The sequence below is a fragment of the Fulmarus glacialis genome, unplaced genomic scaffold (genome assembly GCF_000690835.1).
Source record: "Fulmarus glacialis isolate BGI_N327 unplaced genomic scaffold, ASM69083v1 scaffold26128, whole genome shotgun sequence".
In the NCBI taxonomy this organism is placed as follows: domain Eukaryota; kingdom Metazoa; phylum Chordata; class Aves; order Procellariiformes; family Procellariidae; genus Fulmarus; species Fulmarus glacialis.
The window spans coordinates 2,891-16,313 of NW_009226724.1; the positions used below are offsets into that span (position 1 = coordinate 2,891).

At 46.1% G+C, this 13,423-nt stretch overlaps 1 protein-coding gene across 1 annotated transcript in view; it reads left to right on the forward strand.

Annotated features, from left to right (window-relative positions):
• Positions 1-9,875: 9,875 nt before the first annotated feature.
• The window catches only part of LOC104080503 (protein PRRC2B-like), a 32,691-nt gene continuing 29,143 nt past the window's right edge, over positions 9,876-13,423 (forward strand). The window contains 4 exon segments of the mRNA XM_009582912.1: positions 9,876-10,044; positions 11,006-11,183; positions 11,404-11,506; positions 12,511-12,583. Coding sequence (XP_009581207.1) covers positions 9,930-10,044; positions 11,006-11,183; positions 11,404-11,506; positions 12,511-12,583 — 469 coding nt within the window. The 5' untranslated portion in view covers positions 9,876-9,929.

The following is a 13,423-nucleotide window of genomic DNA, read 5'->3' on the forward strand; positions in this document are numbered from 1 at the left end:
TCATGACGGCATGCTCCTGGAAAGCACCTTCTGAAGGGGGTTTTGCAGGTATGTGCAAAACCCATCTGGTTTTGTTAAGAGTTGTTCTTTCCCACAGGAGGGAAAAATGGGGCTAAAGCAGGAGATTGTATTATAATATTATGCCTGACTGAAATGTAGCTTGGGCTCATTTTTAGTTCGTAACTTGTACTAGTATTCAGAATGTTCTCTGTATGTGCATGTGCTTCCTGTGCAGAAGTAACTGAGAAGTTTGAGCTTATGAGCCGTTTATTTCAGAGCAAAGCTGTTTGGGTGTGTATAGCTATAAATCCTGATTCCTTTTTTTTCTCCGGGAGCATTGGGACCGTAATTGAAGTGGACTGGAGGCTGGTCTAGCAGCCCTAGGTTGTTCTGTATTTACCTGTGGTGTTGGTTTGTTGTGAAGCTACTTGACTTGCAGTGCTGTGGGTCTGTGAGGACAGAAAGTGGTTTTGAGGTGTTAAAAGGTGTGTGTGCAGTTCTGCAGGGGGTCATTGTACTTACAGCCAAAATACAGTGTCTGTATTTTGGTTCTGAATGCTTACATTTTCAGGAAAGTGCTGATAAACTGGAAGGGGCAAGAGAGCTCACTGTTACATCTCTAAGAGACTATGGGTATTAATTTGTGGAGGACTGGTGAAAACAATCATACCTTGAGTGAAGGGAAGAGGTAATGGCCAGATTTGAAACATGCAAAAGTGAAAGAGGAGGTGAAGGTGAGCCAGGCTTAACTGCGAAGAAATACGGGAAAAATACCAGGAAGAAAGTGAGGACTTGCTAACAGCAGCCTAGGATCTGGCCAAGAGGACTGCTCTGTTGGACTGTAGTACTTCAAATGTCCACAAGGCTTCAATCAGCTGTTGGGAGCATCCTCAGTAGCCTTTGAATTTCAGGTGAGTAGCACTTAAGAGGAGTAACCTATGTAGTATTTGCACCCTGTTGGAAGAGTCTTGGTGGAGGAATCCTTCCTGGGTAGCCGTTGAGACGTTTTGGACAGGATTTGTAGTGATAGTGCTGCAAGGAGTGAATAGAGACAGGTTTGAAAAGCTTGCACTGGGACTTTGCCTCCCACAGGCACTTCTTGTGTGGGAATATAGTGATTTTTTTCACAAGAGTTCTGCTGTGGGGTAGGTTCTTCAGCTCTTCCTACCTGTATGTGGGCTGGGAACCAGTACAAAAGCCTTGAGTGCTCTTGTTCAGAGTTTGGAGTGGGATGTGAAGCAGGCAGGGGAGTAGGGACATGCTGAAGAAATGCTTCTTCATGGCTGGAATAGTATGAAGTGTGGTTTTATCTTTTTCTGAAATAACCAAAGAATCAAGCTCCCACCTAGCAATTGAAACTTCACGAACCATCATTTAGGAGCAGATTCACAAGATCTGGGTGTTGTTACAGTGTCAGTGTTCTGCGTCCGAGCAAAATGTTGCCTTTAGTGATGCCCGTGATCCTGTTGCAGTGAAAGCGGTGTATGGGATGGTTCATTTAGGAGGTGTTCACAGCGTTCCCCATCATGGCATGCCTGCTCCTCCAGCACTCCTCTGGAGCAGGGCTTCATGCTGCTCCTGGCCCCACAGCATTAGGAAGGTACTGTGATTCAGAGGGTGGTTTCCAACCCCAGAAAGTGGGAGATGAAGGGTCTGTTTCTTGCTTTGCCACTAAGCATAGCAGTAGAGTTCTGCAATATCATTTTCCTATCTGGAAAATAGAAGTGATGATGCTTACACGCCTTGTCAGTTATGCACTGCAAATATCTATGTAAATTAAAGCATCTGTAAAGTGTTTTCACTTCCTGTCCAGCCCAGCGTAGTCCAGATGTCTCGTGCATAGTCTGGGTTGCTTAGCTCTCCAGAAAAGCTAAAGCTACCTAAAGATATCTAAAGCTCCTTTCTTCAGAATACTGAAGCACACTGCATGTAACGTTGGGTTTCTTACCACTTTGTACCTGTGTCCTTTTCCCATCAGATTCCTGTTAGCATCCTTGGTGTTCATTTGTAGTGCAAATGGCTCCTACGAGTAGGCTTCTTTTAAGAAAGGTTGCTGTGCAATGCTGCATTGCTCTAGTGTTGTTAAAATTGGCGCACCTGGAGGAATACTTCCTTGGAAGCTTCAGCATCTGCAGTGTTTATGAACTGCAGGCTTGTTTGGACTGCTTGTAATATTATTAATGATTTGAACGGGCTGCATCAGTCTTGATGGCTGTGGGAAATTGGAGAAATCCGACAGAGAAAGAGCTATTCAGCTCTTGCCAGGGCTGCTTTGTACCCTGCAGTGTGTGTGTTGGTGCTGGCCTGTCTGGCTGTGAAGGTGCCTGCCGGAGGGGCTCCCATCAGCGCCTTGGGGAGGAACAGGACTTGAGGGATCTGCTCAGCAAGGGTGTACAGGAACCTCTCCCTTGTGTGTGCAGTGAGGGATTGGCATTTACTGCCTGCTGATTAATATCATTGGGTTTTATCTCTAGTTTCTTTCTTCATAAAGATAACCTTTTGTACATAACTTGCATGGGAGCTGAGGCCCTGAAGTCAGCAGATAGCCTGAGAGCGTGGAGAGGTGTTACCAAAGCCCAGATCTGGTAGTGAGGCTCATTGGCACAGGATAAACACCCACCTTCCCATTCCAGTGTGATCCTTCCTGAGACTGCAGAGAAGACAGAGCTGCTTACTCAACAGCTGATGGCATTTGTGTGGAAAGAGCTGTATCTGTTCCTGAAAAAAGAACTGTTAACCCTAAAGACTGCCAGCTTTGCTCCGATTTCATCTCTTGGAGCTGTGACATCTCTGGTTTCCTCTCTGCTTGTTTGCTATAAAACCTATGTTCACTGCTGAGAGAATGGAATAAGTTGCTGAGCTTGGGACCAGGTAAAGGATTTTTGAAATGTTTGTGACTTAACTGGAAGAATTTCTGTGGTCACTCCTCAGAATGCATCTGTTCTCTGGCAGCAGTTGATTGCGGTCCTTCCCCTTGTCTTTGCCCTGGCTGTGTAAGGCTCTCCAAGATGAGCTATGTCTAACGAGTCGGAGTCTTACATTTGGGTTCTGGAGCTGGCAGCACAGGTGTTTCACCTACGCCACTCCTGCTGTGTCTCACCTCGATTATATGGGTATCATCACTGTGATGATTTTTAAAAGTCTGTGTGGCAGAAGTCTCAGGGCTAAGGGAATTTCACAACCTTAAAATACAGTGGTGTTCAATTTAGTTGTTAGTGATGGAGGCATCTTTGCCTTGAGCTGTCAGTCCTAAGACCTGGTGCAATGAGAACAGTTCACGCTGTGTGGGTGCCTCCTGCCCTTGTGGACTCCTCTGAAGCAGTGGGCAGGATTGGGTCCACTTTCTGTGCCAGTGGACAGTCTCTTCCACTGGAAGAGGTTGTTCTAGACATGGCAGATGCTGCTGCAATGCATTTCTTCCTCGTTTGACTCTTCTTTACAACTTGCTCCTTTGTGATCAAGAGCTGCATTTTCTTTGAGGGTCTTGGCAGTGCAGGTTTGGGTGGCTGGGGCAGAAACCTGAGCTCTGGGACCTCTAACACTGCCTACAGCATTACTTGAGCAAACTGTTTCTTTGCCTTGGTTACCCAGCCTGTAAAATAGGACTGATGGTCCCAGCCCTGTTACCCATCAGGAGATCCCTACCAGCTATTCGCAATCTGTTGTTGTTGCTCAGATACCCAAATGCCGAGTTTACCTTACAGTTCAGCTGAATGTTGCCAGGAGCTTTCTGAACAGGTTTTGCCAACAGAGCATTATGCCAGGGATTTCTTTTGTGTTTGGATTTAAATTGCTTGCTCGTGATCAACCTCTGTGCTTTGGTGTTGAGGGATCAGGATGTTGTATCTGTGTATTCTCCCCGGACATTCAGCTCTCAGAGGAACCTGAGCAGGGCAAAGTGGAAGGCAGAATCACTTTGGAGGCTGTAGGTAGCATGCTTCAGCTCTGGGCCTTGGTTGTGGAGGAGCCAGAGTTAAATATGACTCTTAAGGGTAAAGATTTGCATTTGAATATGAGCCCTCCTTTGTGCGGGCAGCTCGTGGAGATCACTAGGTCATTTCCCTTTCCTCTTGTACTAGAGCGGTTGGGGTCTGGATATGTTGATGCCACAGGTGGTTTCTGCTGAACTGAGCTGCTCTGTCCTCTGTGGGTTTTGCCTCTGAAATGTGAAACAGCAGAGCAATACACTCCTTTATTTCTATTGTGTCTTGCTGCAGAAGCGCCTACAGGAAGTCACGATTTCTGAGCCTGGTGAGGTTTATAGATAGGGGCATCAGAGTCAGTTTGGGCTGGGGCTTGTCTCATTTAACACCTTTATGGCCTGGATGAGAAGGCAATGAGTGTGATGTTGGTAGTTGGTGCTTCGTAAGATACCTTGCTGCCTCCCTGCAGTAATCAATTCCTGATTCTGAGGGGTATGAAAGCCCTGCAATGCTTCCTCTTGGGTTAGAGATACAGTTATTCCTTCCTGACAAGCTGGTGCCAAGGGGTCAGTTCCTTCTTTACAGCACTGATGGGGCAAATGGGCAGAAAATGGGCTCTGTTTCATTGGAGGGCTGCTGTAGACAGACACTCCTTTGAAGAAAAGAATTTACTGCACACCTTGGGTTTTCTGCTGCTTGAAAAGGAGGGGGAGTTTCATGAGCACAGGATCCCCTAAGTACTTTCTGTGGGCTGTGGACCAGCTTTCTGGCTGGATTTTTTTTTTTTCTCCATGCCATAGTCTTGCATCCTCAGGATGAAGTATTTCTTGTCTTTGTCTATGTCCTTAATTACTGCAGGTCAGAGCTCCTTTTCAGTGTGTAGCATTGTCTGTCCAGCCCTTACAGAAAGGACCACAGAACTCATTAATGTCTTTGTGTAAATACAATTGAGCTCTTCTCCAGACTTCAGTCTGCTTTATCTGTTTTACACTAAGTTACAAATCCACCCTTTCTGGCTGCCTTTCTCTGCTGCCTGCCTTCCCAGCACTGGGAAAGCTGTTTAGCAGAGAGGTGAGGCTTCTGTATTTCACAGGCCAAACCTGAGATAATGGAGATCTGTTTTCTCTAGAACTGTGCAGTGGTTCAGTAACAGTAGTTGTGATTCCCATCCTGTTGGTACATTTATAAGAGGGGGCAGCAGGTGAGCTTGGTGAAGACAGAGCTGAGAAAATGAGGTCAGGTCATCTTACAGGACATGCCCTTTCTGCCCCCGCTGTTGTCATGTTTTATCTCTGCTTGTACAGCTCCACGCCACAGAGTTAATGATAGATACGCTGTCCAGAAGACTCTGCCTCTCCTCTTCATGGTCCTGCTGCATGTCTCAAATCCAGGGTGGCTTGGCTTAGAGAGGCCTGACGGTGGGGCTGGCCAGCGGGCAAGTCTGGCAGACAGCCCCCAACAGTATTACTCAGCTAGCAGCATACCTCTGCAATAAATCATGAGCGATGTGATCCTGGTCTCCCGTTCCCTGTTTTTCCAAGGAGACAAGGTTCATGATGCAGAGATGCAGAGAGAAGCTGGAATTGTGCAGAATTAAAAGAACTGCCAAATATACTTGTTCAGCTAAGCAAGGAGGGTCCCCCATTGTGAATCAGGAGCTGTCTTTGCTACGGGGTGTCTATGTTTTCTCTGCACTGCAGACTGCTACTTCTCCCTGTCTGGCAGGACTTGGTGCCACATTCAGGATCTTGGCAGGCCCTTTTTCAGGTGTACCAACAAATCTTAGCCAGCTCCCTTCGGAAACAATGCCTCACAATGACAGCAAGTGGCTTTTTGTGGCCTAGACTCTTGCTACAGCCTCTGCCTGCAGCTCTTCTGCATTGATCCTATTGACTTTGTACTTCGATGCTGATATTCTCCTGTTGGTCCCCTCCTGACTAAGCAGTCTCTCCTAGGAACTGAATGCTCGTCTGGTCCCTTCCCCGCGAGGCTGATGATCCCTGCTTGGCCCAAACAGGGCTTCTACAGGATATCAGCGCATCTGGCACCAAGCCCCTAGGGCAACTGGTCACACTGTTTTACCAAAGCCTCTTCCAAGGGCAGCCAGTGGTGTCTTTCATCACTGAGGCAGGTGGCGACCGTTTCACAAATAGGTGATTCTTGGTGGGACGTGTTCCAGGAGAAGTAGTGGTATCTCCCTGTTGACAGATAAATGTTTAGCTATGAGAACTACCAGCAAAATTGACCGTGTATATTTAAAGAAGGGTGAATGTCACTAATCTTCTGTAAAACTATACTATATTTTTTAAAAGGTTTCACGTTACCAGTAACATTAGAAACCACAATAGATTTCAGTTTAATGTCAACTCCAAACAGTTCTATTTTCTGAAAGTACAGTTCAGCTTTTGCATCCTGTGAGTTTCTGAACAATTTGTTTAAAATTTCAGGTCAAAAATCTTCCTGCTTCTGGAGAAAAGCCTTTTCACTGTTAATCTCCATCCTGTTGCTTTGTTTTGTGTTTGTGGCTGCTGCTGTGAAGTGAGCAAGGAGTGAAGGTCTGCAGTGGTCTCGGATCCTTTGCCCGAGTGATTGTGCTCAGTGTAGAGCTCAGTGGTGTGTGAGCAGCTGAAGTGATTCCTTCTAGTGTGTGTGTTACCTTTCATAAATCTGTTTGCCCTGCTCAATTAAGGCTGGCTAGCTTCCAGGTATTCAAGTTCCATTGAAGTCTTGTGAATAAAACACCAGCAGCCCAGCCTCCTTTATACATAGATTTACAAAGAGCTTTGCAGACAATCCCGTTTGTCAAGAGTCTCTCCTTTTGGCTGTGTTTTCAGCTCAGGGGTTTCCAGTTGTTACCAGTGCTAGTAACTCAAGGTTTTCACATGGCTCTTTTTGCGGGACAGGCTCCCCGTGCTCAAAAATAGCTCCAAGACTTGCATGCTCTGGCACTTAAAATGTCACTGTTAGTCTCCGGATTAGAACGTACCCCTTTAAAATGAAGTTAGATGGGGTCAGTACCCACACATGAAATCCAGGGCAACACGATGTGGACATGAAGACTCCTGGGTAGCGAAGCTCTCTGCTCAGGGGCCTCTAATGTAACTGGTTATATTGCAGTATTTTGATTCCTCTGAGACACAGGAGACCTTGCTAGCCCTGAGAACGGGAAGAGCTAAGCTTCACGCTAAAACTACTGGCGAACCTTCCCCCCCAAACCTTTATAAACCCAGAGAGAAACCTTGCAGAAATGCTGGTGATTGATTTTTTTCTTTTTTTTTTTTTAATTTTTTTTTTTAATTTCCCTATGACAGAGGATAATGCTTTCTTCAGGGTCAGCTATCGGACACAGGGACCCTGAGCACAGGTCAGAGGCTTTGCCAAGGCTGTCAGTTCTCAGTTGTCAGCATCGGCATGTGCCTTCTGGTTCTAGCTTTCCTAATAATAAGCATGCAGGCTGGCAGTTCAATTCTTAATGAACTTGATTTTTTTATCAGAAATGGCTTTGCTCTGCAAGGCTGGAAGGCCTTGATGACCCCTGCCTGGATTCCGTGTTTGACTGTGTGGTGGGAAAATAGTCCAGTGTCGTGACAGCCTTGGGAGGCTCTGTGGCCTTTCTGAAGTGCTGTGGGTGACCTGGGTGCTGAGTGATCCCCCTGGCCAACACACCCATGGACTAGCTCAGATCTGCAGCTGGCCACTGTCAGGCGGGACGGGCAGCAAGGTCCTGCCTGCGGGATGGCTCCGAGGGGGCTCAGCGCCTCTGCAGCCTCTTTGCACGGTGATTGTATGGGAAGGGCCTCACCTCTCCATGGACGTGTTTTCCCCTTTGGAGCACACACATAATGCACAAACAATGCCGTGTTTCACCTTTTCAGCTTCAAAGCATTGAAGGAGTTCAAAGTAGATTTCACTTCTCCACACAGCAGTGGTGGCTGTCCCAGAAAGTTTGACAAGGGGCTTTATCCCAACATGTCCCCAGCTCCTCTGCTCTGAAGTGGTTGTTTATTCCTCCTGCATCCTTTTAATGATATAAGATGTAATCAAGAGGCAGCTGAGACCCAGTTACATAACTGGTTGTCAGGGTTTCTCTTTGGCAGCGTTACCCTGTGTGCTGTTTGCATGCTGCCTTTCAGGAACTCGGGGATTCTCTGTTAACCGGCTAACTCCTGAACCTGATGTGGTAGTTCTTTTTTTTTCCTAATGCCTACTAATTTTGCCTAGTTTGCGTTTTCTGAACCTCAAAGTGGATTTTATTGCTTGGGATTCTGTGAGATTGGTAGAGGATCGACGTACTCTGGATAGACCCTGAGCCAGGCTCCCTCTGCAAGGCTCAATATACCTGCAAAAGCAGGTGGCTGTGCTCTTGCCAGCGCAGCTGAGGGCTGGTGTGCAGCACCCTCTGCTATTTGCTCTGGTCCAGGGCTCCCCACAACTCTGCCAGTTCAAACAGGTCGTTGTTCTCAGTCCAGCTTCTACTTTCCTGCCAAGTCCGTGTTAATCAGTGGTTTTTGTCCCTTTCTCTTTCATGTCTGTGATATGATAAGGCATTGCTGGTGGAAGTTGTAGCCTCTGGTCAGATACAGTTTCTTTCAGAAAGAGTTATTTCTGACGGTGTTTGAAACATGTTTTCAGCTGGATGAGTTCCAGAAAGGGTGAAGGGTGGGAAAGTCTGATATATATAGCGTTTTGTTACTCCAACACGGAGTTGCAACCCTAAGATGGGACCTGGCAGATGGTATAATAAAACTGCCAGCAGTTTTAGGCTTGAAGTGGAGGCTTTACAACAAGAAATCTGGAAATCTAAATTACATATGAAAAGGCTAGACTATGCTCCTAGATTTGAGAAAATCTAGAACAGAGAATTATCCTTGAAAAAATGAAAGAAAGGTCCATTGAAAGTAAACAAAGTTTCTTTTCTGACATAAAAGTTGACCTACAAGTGTGTGCGTTCCCCATGTTTCAGCTTTGTCCTAGGCTCCAAGAGCCAAAAAGTGAAACTAAGAGACTGCCTGCGTGAAGGGTGTTAATCACAGCAAAGATCAGCTTGAAAAACTGACAAACCACATCCATTGTGAAAAGTATATTTATAGCTAAAAATGATGTTGAAGGTGCCAGCAACAGAGAAAATATAATCTTTTTTTATAAAGTGTTTTCAGGATTTATAGTGGAACTGTTGAACCCACCACAGGTTCAAGAGTCTGAACATGTTTCATTTGAGCAGTTTTTTTGGACTCCTTAACTCTGTTTCATGGCCAGCAGATGGGAACTAGGGAATTTGAAGAAATAACTCTGTTGCCTTCAGGTGATGCTTTCAAAGCATTAATTGCTGGTACAAGTCATGTGGCTGGTGTGGAACTATAATCCTAACCATTACAAACCTGACTACCAGTGCTTCAGTGGGAAACCCAGTGATAAATTCCAGTGTAGTATAAGATACAGTGCTTTTCTGTCATTTATGTTTAGGAATCCTTGTGCTTAGCTGCTTATTGTTAGACTTACTCTTTTAAAGCAAGGACTATGTTGACAACCCTCTCTCGTATTCTCATACCTAAAGAAGCTCACCTCTAAGATACAGCGCTTTTCTGTCATTTATGTTAGGAATCCTTGTGCGTAGCTGCTTATTGTTAGACTTACTCTTTTAAAGCAAGGACTATGTTGACAACCCTCTCTCGTATTCTCATACCTAAAGAAGCTCACCTCTTTCAGCACTGGAGTGGCAGAAAAAAAATGATGCTGTGAGAAGTGTGTTCCTGCAGTTCTTTTCATTCAGGTTATGAATCTTAAATTCCACAAGCTTCTTGTGACTAAAGAGGAGAGGGTTAAAACCTTGTAACTTAGTGTGTCTGCTCACTGAATATCTGCAGTTCTAGCAGTTGTGCGTGCTTTACTTTTTACTTGTCTGTGGCTGAATAATCCATTTGATGGCGTTTCCCTGGTTCTCTTTCATTAAAAGGCAGATCGGGAGCGGCGCAGAGAAATTTCCTTACTAGATGACATTTCATCGCAATGTCCGATCGTTTGGGGCAAATAACCAAGGGAAAGGATGGGAAAAGCAAGTACTCGACTCTCAGCCTGTTTGATAAGTATAAAGGAAAGTCAATAGAAGCTATCAGAACTACAGGTAAGAAATGTGTTCAGAAAGCTCCTTTTGGTGTCTTCCAGGAGTGTGGCAGAGTTAATTCAGGTTGTTGGCCCTGTGGGTAGCAGCTGGGTTGCAGAGCTGTTTGGGCTGGTTTCTAAGCCTGTGTTTCATTAGGACTTCAAGGAAAATGTCTGCGGTTCTTTGTGCTGCTGTTATTTTATGGAGGAATTACGGCAAAACAGCTGGGGGACTGTTGGCCCTTTCGTTTAGCCTGTGTCCTTGCTGCAAAGTGGTCAGGTTGCAAACTTGAGTGAAAGCCTTACTGGGGCCTTAGGCTATACCAAGACAAGGCAGTTAAGCTGAATGAAGTGCCTTAAGTTGGTCAGACCTTGTGTGAGGTGAGAGTCAAGGACTGAAGGCCTCTGGGGAAGAACCTTAGTTTTGCAGTGGAGGTGTGACCAAAAGTAGATGGTGGGGTCAAAAAAAATGGGAACATTGCCTGGACTGGCTTTGGATTTGGCGTGTGGGAGTAGAAAACGAAAGAAAAAAAAATATTTTAATAAATGTGATCTGGTGGGTAGAGCTGGAAAATCTAGACCTCAGGACTCCTGGGTTAGATTACCAGTCTGTCTGCTAAGAGGTGGACTTGGATGGCCATTTTCCCAAGCTGTGAAAGGGCGATGCTGCTTCTCCTTGGTGAAATGAAAAAGGAGTATCTGCACAGATAGCTTAAAAAACTCTGTGGGTGTTTTCTGTTAGGGAGAATTGTTTCTCTGTCCTTCCCAACTGTTGCAGGAGGCTGCCTGTTAGCCAGCTGCTGCAACAGACGGCTGCTTTGCCGTGGTCCTGTGGGAAATGACCTGTATGTTGACATAGCAGCAGTGGTGCTGCTTGTCGTACAGTTCTGTTGGGACTGCACCCAGCCACAGTATGCTAATTAAGGTTACTTATCTAGCAGGATATAGCCCTCTATGACCTGCCGTTGTTCCTTTCTCACTAGTTATTCCTAGACATGGCTTACAGAGTCTTGGGAAAGTTGCTGCTGCCCGGCGCATGCCACCTCCTGCAAACTTGCCTAGCTTGAAGTCTGAGAACAAAGGAAACGACCCCAACATCATTATAGTACCCAAGGACGGTACAGGATGGGCAAACAAGCAGGATCAGCCAGACCAAAAGAGGTAGGTAGAACTACTCTTTGCTAAGTTTTGTCAGGCAAGCAGCAGCAGTTGTGCACTGCTGTGCTGTGTGTTGGACCTTGCAGTGATCAGTCCTCTGTTGTCCATGCCAGTGTAGAGCCAATGTTAGCTTGATCTTTTAGCAACTGCTATATTGCAGAGCTGTTTGTCTGTCTTCTTGCCTTTCTTCCCCTTTGATCTCACCTCTGCTGTCTCTTTTCAGTTCCAGTGCGACGGCTGCACAGCTGCAGGAGTCGCTGCCGCAGCAGGGTTTGCAGAAATCTGTCTCCAATTTACAGAAGCCGACACAATCAATCAGTCAGGAGGTAGGTGTAAGCGGTCTCTGTGACTACCACCCTGCTTCCCCTGTCCCCAGACAGCTTGAGGGTTTTCTTTAATTGTGTTGCCTTGCACAAGTAAGAATCAGCAGACTGCAATTTACAGAACAGCTCCTGTATAATCGATTCTTGTAGAATTGATTTTCTTGACTCCAAGTTACTGTGCCCCAGGAATGCTGTGCTGCAGTTGGAGTATAATTCTGTGCACGTTACCTCTGTACCTTTCAAGTGTGTGCAGAAAGTCTAGCTTCAATCTAGAAAGAATGGCTGGAATGTGGGATGGCTGGTTAGCACTTCTAAACTATTCTACTTTGGGTCTAATTCAAGTGTCGCTTGGTGACAACAGATCCAGCTCTTGCTTCCAGCCTGATGAGACTTGATAAGAAGAGATCTGGTCATGTGGGAGAAGTAGCCAGTGTCAGGACCTGAAAAAGCTACTGGCAAGTAAGAAAGCTTCCCCAGAGAGTGCAGGGACCTGGCCCCTCTGTGCTGCAGATTTCACACTTCTAGTTTAAAAAAATTTCCCAGCCCTTGAGGTTCAGGGAAATCAGGACAAGAGTTATGTTTTGAAGAGGAGAAGAGTGGTTAATGCATGAGAAAATAGGGTAGCCTTCAAGTCGAGGTGTAGCATGGAACAAATCTAGAAGATTGAGGGACCATTTGGGAAAATGCAACGGAACAACGGAAAGCTTGATTAGGGGGAGGAAAGCAAGAGGAATGGTTTGAGGAAATAGTTGGTGAAGATGAGCGGAGGAGAGATGAGAGGCAGGGCAGAGAAGAGGATTTTTGCTGTTGCATCATAATACACTGGAGTGGGGGGCAGTTAACTTTAGCCCCAACAAGAAGCTCGGGAGACCTGTGGTATCGAGTGACATCCGGGTGATCTAGAGGTCTGAACTGTAGCAGGTGCCAGCCAGGAAATGAGAAACAGTCATGAGACTTCACTGATCTGTGGACGTTGGGGGTTTTTTTGTGTTTTGTTTTGTTTTCAGAGTACAAATTCAGTGCCAGGTGGACCAAAGTCATGGGCACAGCTGAATGGAAAGCCAGCAGGACAAGAAGGTGGTGAGTATGATAAACAGAAATGGAGCTGGGTATGTGCCTGCTTTTCCTAGACTGGCATGAGATGGGGTGAACTCCATTTCTTCCTGCCCTCCTTGTCTAGACTGGTGCGGAATGGGACACAGCTGTCTTGGTTACAGTGCAGTGAGGCCATGTGAGTCTTGTTTTCAATCTGTGTAGTGTGTTGGCTGGAATGATGCAACTGCAACTGTTCAGGTCTGCCAGTGCAAGACATAGCTTGAACAGAATGTGTCTCATCACCACCTTGAGACAGAATGATTCATGCATTTGGGAAGCAGCAGGAAGTTCTGGGAGGTGGAGGTTTTGAAGGAAAAGGGAAACATTTGCCCCCCTCGTAAGCATCTTCCATCAGCCCAGAGCAGTGTGTAATAAAGGTGCAGAAAACAGAGTGGAAGAGGGGAGAGATTGATTTAGAAGAAGAGAAGAAGGGAGAAGAGAGGACATCGGCGACTGGAAATGTAGGCACTTCCATGGCTGGTAGCATGGGGAGCTTCACCTAATTAGGTGGTCAAAAGTGAGGCTGTAATGATAATACTCAGGGAGGCTGTACATGGCATCCTTGGTCTAAGGGTATTATAGTGCCAGTGGGTGGAAGTGGCATTGAAGCTGTTGCAAGATGCACTTGCTTACACCTTGGCTGAGGCCTTTCTATTAAGTCTCCCTGAGGAACTGTGCTGCTAATGGCTTCTGCTTGACTGAGGATCCTGAAGCAGTGTTAACATAAATTGGGAGCTTAGTTGTCTTCGGATGCATCCATTTCCACACAGGAGGTGGTTTCCAGCTGCACTGAGTACTACCATTAAAACTGGAGTGAGAATAACG